Source organism: Zootoca vivipara, chromosome 10 (assembly GCF_963506605.1).
Source record: "Zootoca vivipara chromosome 10, rZooViv1.1, whole genome shotgun sequence".
NCBI lineage: Eukaryota > Metazoa > Chordata > Lepidosauria > Squamata > Lacertidae > Zootoca > Zootoca vivipara.
Window position 1 is genome coordinate 27114487 of NC_083285.1, and position 12123 is coordinate 27126609.

At 43.5% G+C, this 12123-nt stretch overlaps 1 protein-coding gene across 1 annotated transcript; it reads right to left on the minus strand.

Moving 5' to 3' along the window:
• Positions 1 to 2009: 2009 nt before the first annotated feature.
• On the minus strand, positions 2010 to 10418 carry TMBIM4 (transmembrane BAX inhibitor motif containing 4). The gene is made up of 7 exons (XM_035128299.2): positions 10183 to 10418; positions 7732 to 7840; positions 6312 to 6417; positions 5344 to 5377; positions 4774 to 4891; positions 4320 to 4365; positions 2010 to 3223 (listed from the first exon to the last, which is right to left on the minus strand). Exons 1-7 carry the CDS (start codon positions 10283 to 10285, stop codon positions 3017 to 3019), a joined length of 723 nt encoding a protein of 240 aa, XP_034984190.1. The 5' UTR covers positions 10286 to 10418; the 3' UTR covers positions 2010 to 3016.
• Between the last annotated feature and the right edge of the window lie 1705 nt (positions 10419 to 12123).

Genomic DNA, 12123 nt, shown 5'->3' on the forward strand with positions numbered 1-12123 from the left:
GGAGAAGCAAGCGACGCCCCACCCGCCGCAATGCCCAACAGCGCCCCCTGGCGAGTTCCTCCGGCACTGCGTCGTCGCGGTTCTGTAAATGACTATCCAGGCTGGCGGCGCTGTTCGAGGCGCGGGGGAGGTCGGCTGACCTGGCCGTTGCATACGCTTTATAAACGAAATTGCCCTTCATACTCGTAGGCTGGATACGTGGTGGGAGGTTGATCACTCATGGCCCCCTGCGAGGGGTCTTGGGGGGGGGGCAGAGGTCCCCGCGCAGCGCAACGGCAACATTGCATAGCGATCCTGTCTTGCATGCAAGAAGCTTCCCACGTTTAACGCCCGGCATCTTCAGGTGCAGCTTTGGTGGCGGGGGAAGAGAGGGAGCGACGCTTCCTGAAGTCCTGGCTCGCTGCTTACAGTCAGTGTCTTGACGAGCTAGATGAGCCGGATGAGTGGCCTTGCTCGCTGCAAGGCAGCTTCCTATGTCCATGCAGGCAGAGATTTTGAAGGACAGGTGTCCTCTACTAGAGCCAGGGCCTTTTCAGTACTGGCCCCAACTTGGTGGAACACTTTCCCAGGAGACCAGGGCCCTGCGGGATTTGTCATCTTTCCGCAAGGCCTGCAAGACAGAGCTGTTCCGCCTGGCCTTTGGGTTAGACTCAGCCTGACCCCTGTGTTTTCCTCCCTCATGGCTTGGATTTATGGACTACTTGAAATGAGGCTGCACTTTAAATTTTAATACTGTGTTTTAATCTTTATTTTAATTGTTTTTATGTTTTATTGTAATTCTGTTGGTGTGAGCCGCCCTGAGCCTGGGTTTTAACTGGGGAGGGCGGGGTATAAATAAAAATGTATTATATTATTACTATAGGACAGAGAACCAGGGAGCATAGTTATTGGCCCTCCTCTCCCTCAGGTTATTTAATCACCCTTAATTGTCCTTTGAATCTAAAGGGGCAGGTGAGGAGGGCAAGCCACCCAGTGCAAGGGATGAATGGTAAAGGGGTACTTACAGTGAAGCGGAAAGGAGAGCGCTTGGGACACCACTGAGAGGAGGAAGGAAATGTGCTCCCTCCCACTGTTGATGCGATTTTTGCGTTCCACTGTTTGCTCACGTGGCAAAATATTGGGACCTTTTTTATACACAACTGCCCTTTCCACTTTGATTTCCTAAACTGTCAGTCTGCCTCCTGGGGTTAATATACCATGTTAGATCCCAAGAGAACGAGTTCAGCCAAATCCCTTACTCTTTGCTTATCCTTAGACGTTTTTGCTGAAAAGTACATTCACTCAAACGCACGAAATGAGAATGCTGCGTTGATTTTGGTCATGCAAGAGGGTATTGCTTGAGCGAATGGATATATAGTTTTAGCTTCCTAATCAGCTGTCTTTTCTGTATTTAAAACAAAAGCATCGTTTAAGAGCACTCGTGGTTAATTTTTATACCTTATGACAACTATACTAATATCCCATAGGCTGTGCCACACTGTGGAGATTGGATGGGGCAGGGGTCTCCCTCTGTCCAGCCCAAACCATCTCCACCAGCCCCTGTCCATGGAAGGAAGCCAGCATCACTCATCCAGTGCAGAGCTCCCTGTTATGCCTACCAAAAGTGAAGGCTGTGGGCAGAAGAGCTGCCATTAGAAAGAACCTTGCAATAGTGCAAATCTGAATTACATCCTCAATGTCTTTTTCACATCAGTGAGCAACACTACCAGGGTCCACACAACCAAGATTGAAAGGGTCGGCATATAGCTTAAAGAACATGGCCGGCAGGCAGTCATTTACTCCTGCACAACTAGTTCTAGAAGCTAAACAAGAGCAAGTCTTCTAGGCCCTCAGAAGCACTGCCACTCCAATGGTATGAGCTTCTAGGACTATGTTACATTATCAGGCACAACATTGTGCTTTTGCCTGTAATTGCTTGCTTAATCGTCAAGAAACCATTAGTTCGCAATCTTGCACGACCAGACAAAAAGCAAATAGAGAGGCAAATGACATGCACATTTCATAAAACATTTAACATTTCATAAAATTTATTTTCATAAATTCTTGATGTTATCCCGAAAGAAGAGCAGATGGAGTGTAATTGCCCCTCCTGATCTGCCTGCACTTCACAGTACACAATCAACACAAAACATCATCTGGTAAACACTCCACTGCACAGAAGTGTCTTACCCCTTTATTAACAGTCAATGACAAGCCTTGGAAAAGGGGTCAAAATGTACTTCAAACTTCTCCAGCATTCCAGAAGGAGCAACAGAAAACATGAGGCTGTGGTGTTTTTGTGTGATATATATAAACACGCTTTAGAACATTTTTAAATTTCACAAATCTAAAATAGACTGGATACAAGCCTTCAAAATAGCAGAAACTACCATTAAACAAATAATTTACATCTTTTACTTGTATTAATTATCCACTTTTGTAATAAAGTTCCTTTCATCTCTCAAAATACTGCACTGTTTGGAAACACAGCATTTGGCTAGAAGTACATTAAAACATTTTAGAAAGTGGAGGATCCAAGTTGTGGGATAATTCCTTCACATCAAAATGCTAGTAGGTTAAGCTTTCACATTCCACAGATGACCAGCAATAGAATGTTAGCTTATTTAAAGCTTTGATGTTCAATAGCAAAATTAAGAGACTCCATTTTATGCTATCCAGCCAGTGACAATTGTGAATATCAAAGGACACATCTGTGGCAATTATTGCAGAAAATAGAATTCTAATAGCACAAATGAAGGTTGATGAGCAAGGCTTTCAATCAAAAACGATACGCAAACGGATGGAGTTAAGCCTTTACTGAACAGCCAAGATGACTGCAATATGTAATTAACTGATCTCAGAATAGAATCATAAACACCAGCTCTCTAAAACACGCTTTATACAGAAAACACTGAAACCACAGTGGAATGTAAAAACAAGCTCCAATCTCAGAGCATTCTGCAGATTTCCTAGGTCTTAACTTTTTTGATGCTACATCCAAATTACCGGTTATCTCAGAAATTTTAACAACTCCCAATTACTTTTTATTAAATGCTTCTAGCAAACGCAGCAGGTGTAGAAACAGATTGATGATATCCAAATAGAGGTTGATTGAAGCCAATATGTATTCTTCAGGGGAGAGTTTGTGCATTAGCAGATGAGTGTCGTAGATGATAAATCCACAGAACAGAAGTGCTCCTCCAGCAGCTAGTACTACCTCTAATGCTTCACTATAGAAAAAAAGCTGTAACCAAAGAACACAGAGAGAGGTTTTGTGCAAATGTCTTTCATGGGAAAAAAATTCACACCAAAAAATTAGATTTGACCATAATGGATCTATAATTAAAGCTGAAGGGTTGTAGTCAATGTAACGCTAAGTAGGTTATCCATCAGTACAAGCTTTTCTGCTTGCCTTACAGAACAATCTGCCCTCCCCTCCCCTGATGTTCTGCAGATTCTTCTGACCCTCTGGAGCAGATCTGAAGGAGGAGGCGTGAAATTCATGTTGTACTAGCAAGCACCATTGTCCTGATTTCTGCTAGTGCAGTGATTTAGTTGAATATGGCCACTAATATATTTTGCTTGCTTACAGAGCTGTATACAGTGGTACCTTGGTTCTCGAACTTAATTCGTTCCGGGAGTCCGTTTGACTCCCAAAACGTTTGAAAACAAAGGTGCGGCTTCCGATTGGCTGCAGGAGCTTCCTGTACTCAAGCGGAGTCCATGTCAGACGTTCAGCTTCCGAAAAATATTTGAAAACCGGAACATTTACTTCCGGATTTCTGGCGTGTGAGAGCCAATTTGTTCAACAACTAAGTCGTTTGCGAACCAAGGTATGACTGTATGCGCAACATACCATTTTCTGGTCGTTCCTTTAGTGCTTTCCACATCTTATCATTGGTACGGTTGCCATATTTTGAAGAGCAAAAAAAAGATGCTATGGCGACTCTCATTTTAAATACCCCTACTATATGTAGGCCATAGAAGCTGTGATACATTTCTAAGGGGGGCAGGAGAAGAGAAGAGGTAAGTTATGTCTCATCCAGAAAGTATAGCCAGAGACAATTTGGCAAATTTTAAAAATCCACCCAGACAGAAATTTTACCCCTGAAAAAAAGGATCTGTCATGGAAGAAGAGGAAACACAGCAACCCTAACATTGGCAGACTTTGTCATGTTTTCTTCTATTACTTTCATTATTCGACAGGAGTTAGGAACCTGTGCCTCCAGATGCAGTACAGCAACTCTCATCATCTCTGACCTTAGCATAAACCTACCCTCCCCTCATTTTAGATTACCCAGTGATGTTTTCAGTATCAACGACAAGGTGTGACCTCTTACCTTTAGAAAGCCTGATAGGAGAAGAATCCATAAGCAAGCAAACAGCCTGTGAACACACATTAATAGGTTAGTGACTTTCTTCTTAAACTACGCTTTCATATTAGTTACATACACGCCTATTTTAGAACATACATTTGCATTGTAATACTCGTGATCACCATTTCAGTCATGACAAGTCACACTGACCCCCTGGATTTTACTTTGTGCACACACTTTATCAATTCAGCTGCCCCGTGTTTTTCCAATGGCAGCTCTCTACAGAAATGGCCACCACTTTATATTATTCCAAAGTGACAGCTATTTGCTCACCTCTGTGAGTAACAAATGTTGTTGTTTTTTGCAGGTTATAGAAACTCCCCCAATTTTTGCCAATATATCCCGCTTATACATGGATATATATACATATACACACACACAGTGTGTGTTTAGGTGCGTGTATAGGGACGTAACTTACCCTGCTCCAATTTTGCTGAAATCTCTTTTGGACTGCAAAGTGTACAAAGTGAGAGCCAAAAAGACAGCTGTCGTTAAGATAAAGGCTTGCAGAACAACAGATACTTCATAGAAAGTCACTATGGGGAGAAACAAGGAAAGGTCAGTTAAAATATTTACCAAAAATTTGGCATTGTTACCTCTAACTAAATCAATGCAGACATCGTGATCACATTAAGGAAAAGAATTAACAGCTCCATTTGAGAACAGCTAAGCATACTGTACCTATATTCCAGCCAATGAGACCCTTAAGATTGCAGTGCTAATCCCAAGAATAACCATGCTCATTTCTACAGAATATAATGAAAGAATAGGCAGACGTCCATACTTCTAGGGTACCGCCTCTGTTCTTTTACTTATACTTTGCATTTCTCTATTTTTTCTTGTTCATTTTCAGTTGGAAGAGGTATAACAGAAGAGACATCAAATCTGGCTTCTGTACTGTCAATCGCCTTTCAGCAAGCAGCACCAAATCATAAAATAGGGCTCCCTCCTTTTTATTTCCATCTATATGATAAGGGCAAATGCATACCTGTAATAGCAACAGTCAGTGCTTCAAGAAGGGTCTGCAAAAAATAAAATGAAAGAATTATCACCTACAGCCAACATTGTGGCAGCTCCACTCAGCAATCTCAAGCCAAAGGGGCACCCTGTGTACGGCAGCGCTCTATCAGACACTGAAGAAATGGGAATGGTCAGCTCATCCAGCCAGGATGTGCATGCAACAGAGTCATTAGACTGGGTTCTATGCATGTCAGCCAAGCAATATGTTTAGTTCAAGATAAACCTATTTGGATTAAGGAAAAGTGGCATTCCTTTATCTACCTTCCACTTCCTAGAGATCACACCAACCACCACAGAAGCAGACAGTGCTTTATAGGCAATTGGGCACTGAACACTAGCTGTGTTAAAAGCATTTGTGTGAGCACACACAGGGTTAAAGTAGGAACAAGGCCGGGCACCGGCGCTGCTCATCAGATTTGGGGGCAATTACTACAAAGGCGTAAAGAAAGTTTTCAAGCATGTTCCACTGAATAGACTTGGAAAACTTGCAGAAGAAGAACCATGTTTTATCAGGGTTTCAAATTATGGGGAGAATATCGAAGTGCATTCAATTGAACATACTTAAAAACCCTCCAGCCTTCATACTCATTGGACAAAGTTCTGAAGGGCAGATTTGGGGGGGGGCACACAGGCGGAGGAGGGGACAGAGAAGCCCCATTGCACAAGGAGAACTCCATTGTTAGATGCAACCCACTGTCTTCCTGAAGTTATAAACATTCACACTATTGCACATTTCCGAGGAGCACACAGAGGAAACAGTGTGTATGTCGATTTTCAGAAGGTACAGTGCATATTTTGCAGACCTCTACTTAAACGCTTCTCTCTTTTAAAAGCAATCTTAACAGAAAGGCTACTAGAAGAAACAATTATCTGCAACTTTTAAAAAAGTCTCCACAAAGCACTGAGGAAGAAAGTGTGAGCTATGGAAATACTTACAAAGCCAAAGAGAAGATATAAATTAAGTGGATGCTGATGTCTGTACAAAGTTAATGCCACAATCACAACCAGAGAACCAAGCATGGATACCAGAAGTAAAGCTGGGCTGTGAGATTTAACAGAGAACACAGTCAACATTAATTTGCTGGGTTTTTTTAAGCTCCTTTTGTTTTAATGTAAAAAAAGTAAGAGTCTATTAGATACATGTCTTAAAAAATATATATATCTGCAATGAAGGTCAGACACCTCTTTTGGTTGTATGAAATTAAGACATCTATAGTTACAAAGTTACCAATATTTCAAGCGTATGAAACCCTCAAATAAATAGTCATGCTCATAGTAGCAATTTATTTCTGTATAAATTCTTTGACAGAAAGTAGATGAGCTTCATTCAGGAACACATCTGAGGGGAAGAAAAATATAATCTCTCTCAGCCTTAGTCCTCCATGTACAATATGGGAACAGTAAGTGACATGCCTTAAAGGGTTGTATTAAGGGTGACCAAGGTAATGCAACCTGCTTTGAACAATTTAACACACCTATGTAAATGCTGCTTATTATTCTTAGCTGTAGCACAGCTACATCTACCAGTTGCACTGTTGCCATCTTTTATTGACCCTGCTCGAGAGCCTTTAAGAAGCATCATTATATACACGAAATACAGAGATGAGGGTTGTGCCATCCCTTTATCCCCATGTTAGGAAAGGCTTCAGGTTGCTCTTAACAGCAAAAAGTGGCACCTCCACCAGTGGCAAGAGAGGAGCATCAGCCAGCACAACTGTACAGCAGGTAAAACACGGACCATCTTCCTACTCTGATTTTCTGCTTTTTCCCCCCCGAAAGGAGACGAGAGGTGATGGACCATCTCTGAGGGACCCACCCCTGAGTTACAGCAGACTTATTGGTGGAGTAGTTACATTTTTTAAAAAAAGCCAGGTTGATGGGAATTATTTTTGGGTCAGGGAGGGCTGTATCGGTGTGTTTTTTTAGTTTTTCTCTTCTAGTTAGTGGGTACCAGTATTGTTTTGCTTACTGTTCACATACTGCTAATGTTTTTTCTATTACTGTTATGGGAAGGAGCTGGTGTTTTGTTTTCCCAATATGTTGCATGCAATAGTATTGAGTTATATGACCTCGCCCCCTTTCTACGGTATAATGCATTTATGCAAAAATGAAAATAAAATGAAAATCCAATGCAAGTTGCTTGGAGACCCTTTGGACTAAGAGGTTTAATAAATAAATAAATAATTGTTATGTCACAGTAGCAAGCAACGTACAGAAGAGAACCATGCTTGAGAACCAATGATGGCAGCAAAATTCCCTGAAACCTATTATTACATCAAACAGTAGCCATCCCAGTTTATTATACATTGAAATGTGGGGAAAATACTGTGCAACTGTATTCATCAAAAGGGTCTACCTTTCATGCACAAATGTCCGAATTGTCTCAGAGTACAGAAAAACTGCAGATGTCACCGTAGTCAAGAAAATTTGAACTGAAAGAATGCTGTAGACTTTGCGCAGAAATGCTAAGAGATGGGAAATAAGACAGCATATTAACATGGTTTAATTCTTGATTATTATTAAAAAACTAGTGCACCTTTTTAATGAAGTATAGAAACAAAATAATAATAATAATAGTGAATAAATTGTACTCATTAGAATGAACAAGTGGTTCCTCAAAGGGCAGCAATAGGTTAACATCCTGTTTGTTTAGTAGCACTGCCAAAGTTATGCATCAGGGAATACATGAGTAGCCCAAGTTAGCACTGAACTGCGCAAACAAGACAATGGACAGTAAATGAAACCAAATCAAGAGGATATGTTTGCCTGAAATGTTTGTTGCTGGCCAATGAATTATTACAGCATTCTCCTTCCACCTTCCATCCATCCATTCACAGTGGGCATTCACACTGCCACAGAGAAAATAACACCTGTACAAAGACCATTGCTGGATTTAAGGCTCCTTCAAGGATGTAACAATTCCTTGCAGTCAACATCATTTTTACTAGTTAGTCCTACTCCTGCAATTTTACATCTAGAAACATGTTTTCTTAAAGTAGTTGCAACTTTCCCCACCCTTTTCACCAAGTGACAACGAAAATACGTTGTCAGCAGTACGCTGATAACACTCAGCTCTATTTCTCCTTTACATCTGCAGGTGAGGCAGTGGACGTGCTGGACCGGTATCTTCCCTCGATAATGGACTGGATGAGAGCCAACAAACAGACTCAATCCAGGTAAGACAGAGGCACTGTTGGTGGGTGGTTCCTTAGACCGGATGGCTAGGAGGTTACCTGCTCTTGATGGGGTTACATTTCCTCTGAAGGGGCAGGTTCATAGCTTGGGGGTACTCCTGGATCCTTTGCTGTCACTCAAGGCTCAGGTGACCTCAGTGGTGTGGAGTGCCTCCCATCAGCTACGGTTGGTGGCCCAGCTATGCCCTTATCTGGATAAGGATAGCCTAACTCAGGGGTAGGCAACCTAAGGCCCGTGGGCTGGATGCGGCTCAATCGCCTTCTCAATCCGGCCCGCAGACGATCCAGGAATCAGGGTGTTTTTACATGAGTAGAATGTGTCCTTTTATTTAAAATGCATCTCTGGGTTATTTGTGGGGCATAGGAATTCGTTCATTCCCCCCCCCCCAAAAAAAATATAGTCCAGCCCACCACATGGTCTGAGGGACGGTGGACCGGCCCACGGCTGAAAAAGGTTGCTGACCCCTGGCCTAACTATGTCATCTATACCCTGGTAACCTCAAGGTTAGATTACTGCAATGTGTTACGCGTAGGGCTGCCTCTGAAGATGGTTTGGAAACTTCAGTTAGTGCAGAATTCAGTGGCCAGGTTGCTCACCGGGGCAAGATGGTTTGAGCATATTAAACTGATCCTGGTCTGACTACACTGGCTACCAATTGGTTGACTGCCATTTAATGCCCTTTTAAAATGGGTGGGTGGGTGGTGGTTATTGGGTTGTTTCTGTTTTTATTTTCATTATATATTTTGTGATTTCAAGTTGTAATTTGATCCTGTGAACCCCAATAATCTGCAATTTGGAGACAGTAGGATGGTTTATCCTTTCCCACCTAACTAATAAGGATTATCAGCACACAGCCAAGCTGCCTTTTAAACTTTTTTTTAAAAAGCGTCTTTATATATTTGCTTCTACCTTGGTGTGTGCGTTGGGGCGATGCTGCCAAAGCACTGTCTGGAAGCCAGTGTGCTGCAGTGGTTATTATTATTGTTTTTTATTAAATTTATATACCACCCTATACTCTTTGAGGTCTCAGGGTGGTTCACAGAACAAAATCGAAATATAAAACCGCAGGATATATAATCAAAATAAAAACAACAACCCAATAACACTCCCCACCCCCCACCCCCCACCATTTTAAAAGGGCATAGGATGTCAATCAAATCGACCAAATGCCTGGTTAAAAAGGAACGTGTTTTTTCTTGCATGGCACCTAAAGATGTATCATGAAGGTTGGTGTCGGACTAAAACCTTGCCTCTCAGCCTATCCCTATCTGGCAGGATTGTTGTAGGGATTACACGGGGGGAGGGGCGGAGAGAAACATGTTTACACCGCCTTGAGTTCCTCGGGAGAAAAGGGTGGGATAGAAAACGAAATTAAAAGCACTGCGGCGATGACACCTCCTCTCTCTGGTTTCGCCCTGCGCCCTTAAAAGCTGCGACAGGCTCAGCTCCAGGAAGCAAACGGGTCGACTCCTGGCCCTTCAAAACCAGAGGGGGGGGGAAACCCGGACTAGTTAGCAGGGCGATGCCTGGAGAGGGAGCGGGGCAGAGACCTGGAGGAGGCAAAGGAGCAGGAAGCGAAGCGGGACACCGCCCCCCTTCTTTCCTCTTTTACCCATGCGGATGTGGACGCTCGCAGTGGCCACATTCGTGCCGTAGTTGAAATCGTCCTCGATGGACGTCCTCGGGTAAGAGGAAGGGCTCTCCGCGGCCATCATCGCGGCGGTGGCTTCAGCTCAGTCAACTGCGCACCAGCACCAACAATCCTCCTCCCCGCTCTCTCCTCCGGGTGACGCAAGCTCGTCGCTCGCGGAGCTCGTCGATCGCGCCTTCAAGCGATTCGCTCGGGCTTCCCTCGTTTTAAGGCTCGCCGGCGCTTCTCTCCCCCCCCCCCCTCCGCCCGCTGCGTCGGAACGTTCGTCGCGACGTCAGTGGGCGGTTGCTTCGGAATGGGCTTTGTCTTCAGGGCTCGTTAAGTTATTCCCTCCCTCCCTCCCTCCCTCGAGCTCCATCCAAATCAGCTGTAAGAAGTTGTGGCTGTTCCCAGACCTCGAGCTTACATAGAAAGACTTTAAAAATAAAATAAAAGAGTTTATATTCTGCAGAGAAGGGCGTTCGAGGCAGCTCAAGAGTATGAGAATCTTAATCTCAGGGCCATGGGTTCAGATCCCTCCAAGTGTTTTCCAGGGACAGTCTCTGATCTTAGAGAAGCCATCCCAGTTTTTGATTTGAACCCGGAATGTCCTGCTTTTCCCCAGGACGTCCCTATTTTCCTGGGCGGGGTCTGGATTAGGGTGTCCCTATTTTCATTGAAGAAATGTTGGAGCGTATGGAGTTATCCGACCCCTGAGCCATGTGAAGGCAATCCTGTATTGGGAAGGTTTTTATTTTAAAAAGGTTTCATGTTTTATTATGCATTTCAGCCCCATGTTGGGCAAAGCATTCCTGTACTGCGGGGGTTGGACTAGATGACCATCCTGGTCCCCTTCCAATTCTACAGTATGATTTTCTAAGTCGTGCATGGCACACCGGGAAATAGATGGGAGTTGTAGCATCTAAATGGGAAAATGGCGCTGACTGTTTCCCTACAGAGGAGGGAGGAAAAGAATGGAAGGAGCTTGGTTTTGCTGGTTGCTTTCAGCCACCAGTACAGTTCTAATGGGGGCTGCCTTAAAAAAGATTGTGGAAATTCCAAGTGGAACAAAATGTGGCATCTTAACTCTTGGTCAAAAGAACAGATGACATCTGTGTTGTAGCAGTTTGCAATACAGTACCGGTAGTTGCCAATGTGTTTCTAAGCCAAATTTAAAGTGCTGGTGATGGTCTTTAAAGGAAATAAATGACTTGGGACTGAATTGCCAAAAGGTTCATCTGCTCGTATCTTAGCACACCCTCCAACAGGGTGAGCTCCCATTGCTTGGTCCCTGCTCCTGCCAACCTAGCAGTTCGAAAGCACATCAAAGTGCAAGTAGATAAATAGATACCGCTCCGGCGGGAAGGTAAAAGGCGTTTCCGTGCACTGCTCTGGTTCGCCTGAAGCGGCTTAGTCATGCTGGCCATATGACCCAGAAGCTGTATCCTGGTTCCCTCGGCCAATAAAGCGAGATGAGCGCCGCAACCCCAGAGTCATCCGTGACTGGACCTAATGATCAGGGGCCCCTTTACCTTTACCATGTCAAGAGTGCCTAAAGTTACATAGCCATTGGTGCAACTATGGGCTTGTCCACACCAGAGTTTAATGTGCATTCACCTCATCCATGTGATGTCCTCATCCATGTAATGTGCATTCAACTCATCCATGTGATGTCCACCTCAGACTGAAGGTCTTCCACTCTGTGAATTTGGATTTCCCCAATCAGATGATAATCTGATAAAGGTCAGGAAAATATGACTCCAAATTAGTCTTGGAAAGTGGGCACGTTGAATCAATCTGTTCCGTGTGGGTGAATCAAACTTACCAGTAATTTTTACTACCCTTTCCATGCTCCTAACTTCCTCTTAACCATCAGTTCTTTTCCAGAAGCTCCAGAAAGCAGTCATGTATTTTAAATAATTT

What these genes read in the sequence shown, in the direction of transcription:
- TMBIM4 (XM_035128299.2), bottom strand. Translation starts at nt 10,285, where the DNA reads ATGATGGCCGCGGAGAGCCCTTCCTCTTACCCGAGGACGTCCATCGAG. An exon ending in TATATCTTCTCTTTGGCTTT is followed by an intron (nt 5,378 to 6,311) that starts GTAAGTATTTCC and finishes TATTTTTTGCAG; the next exon opens with ACCCTTCTTGAAGCACTGAC. An exon ending in TCCTATCAGGCTTTCTAAAG is followed by an intron (nt 3,224 to 4,319) that starts GTAAGAGGTCAC and finishes CTTTGGTTACAG; the next exon opens with CTTTTTTTCTATAGTGAAGC.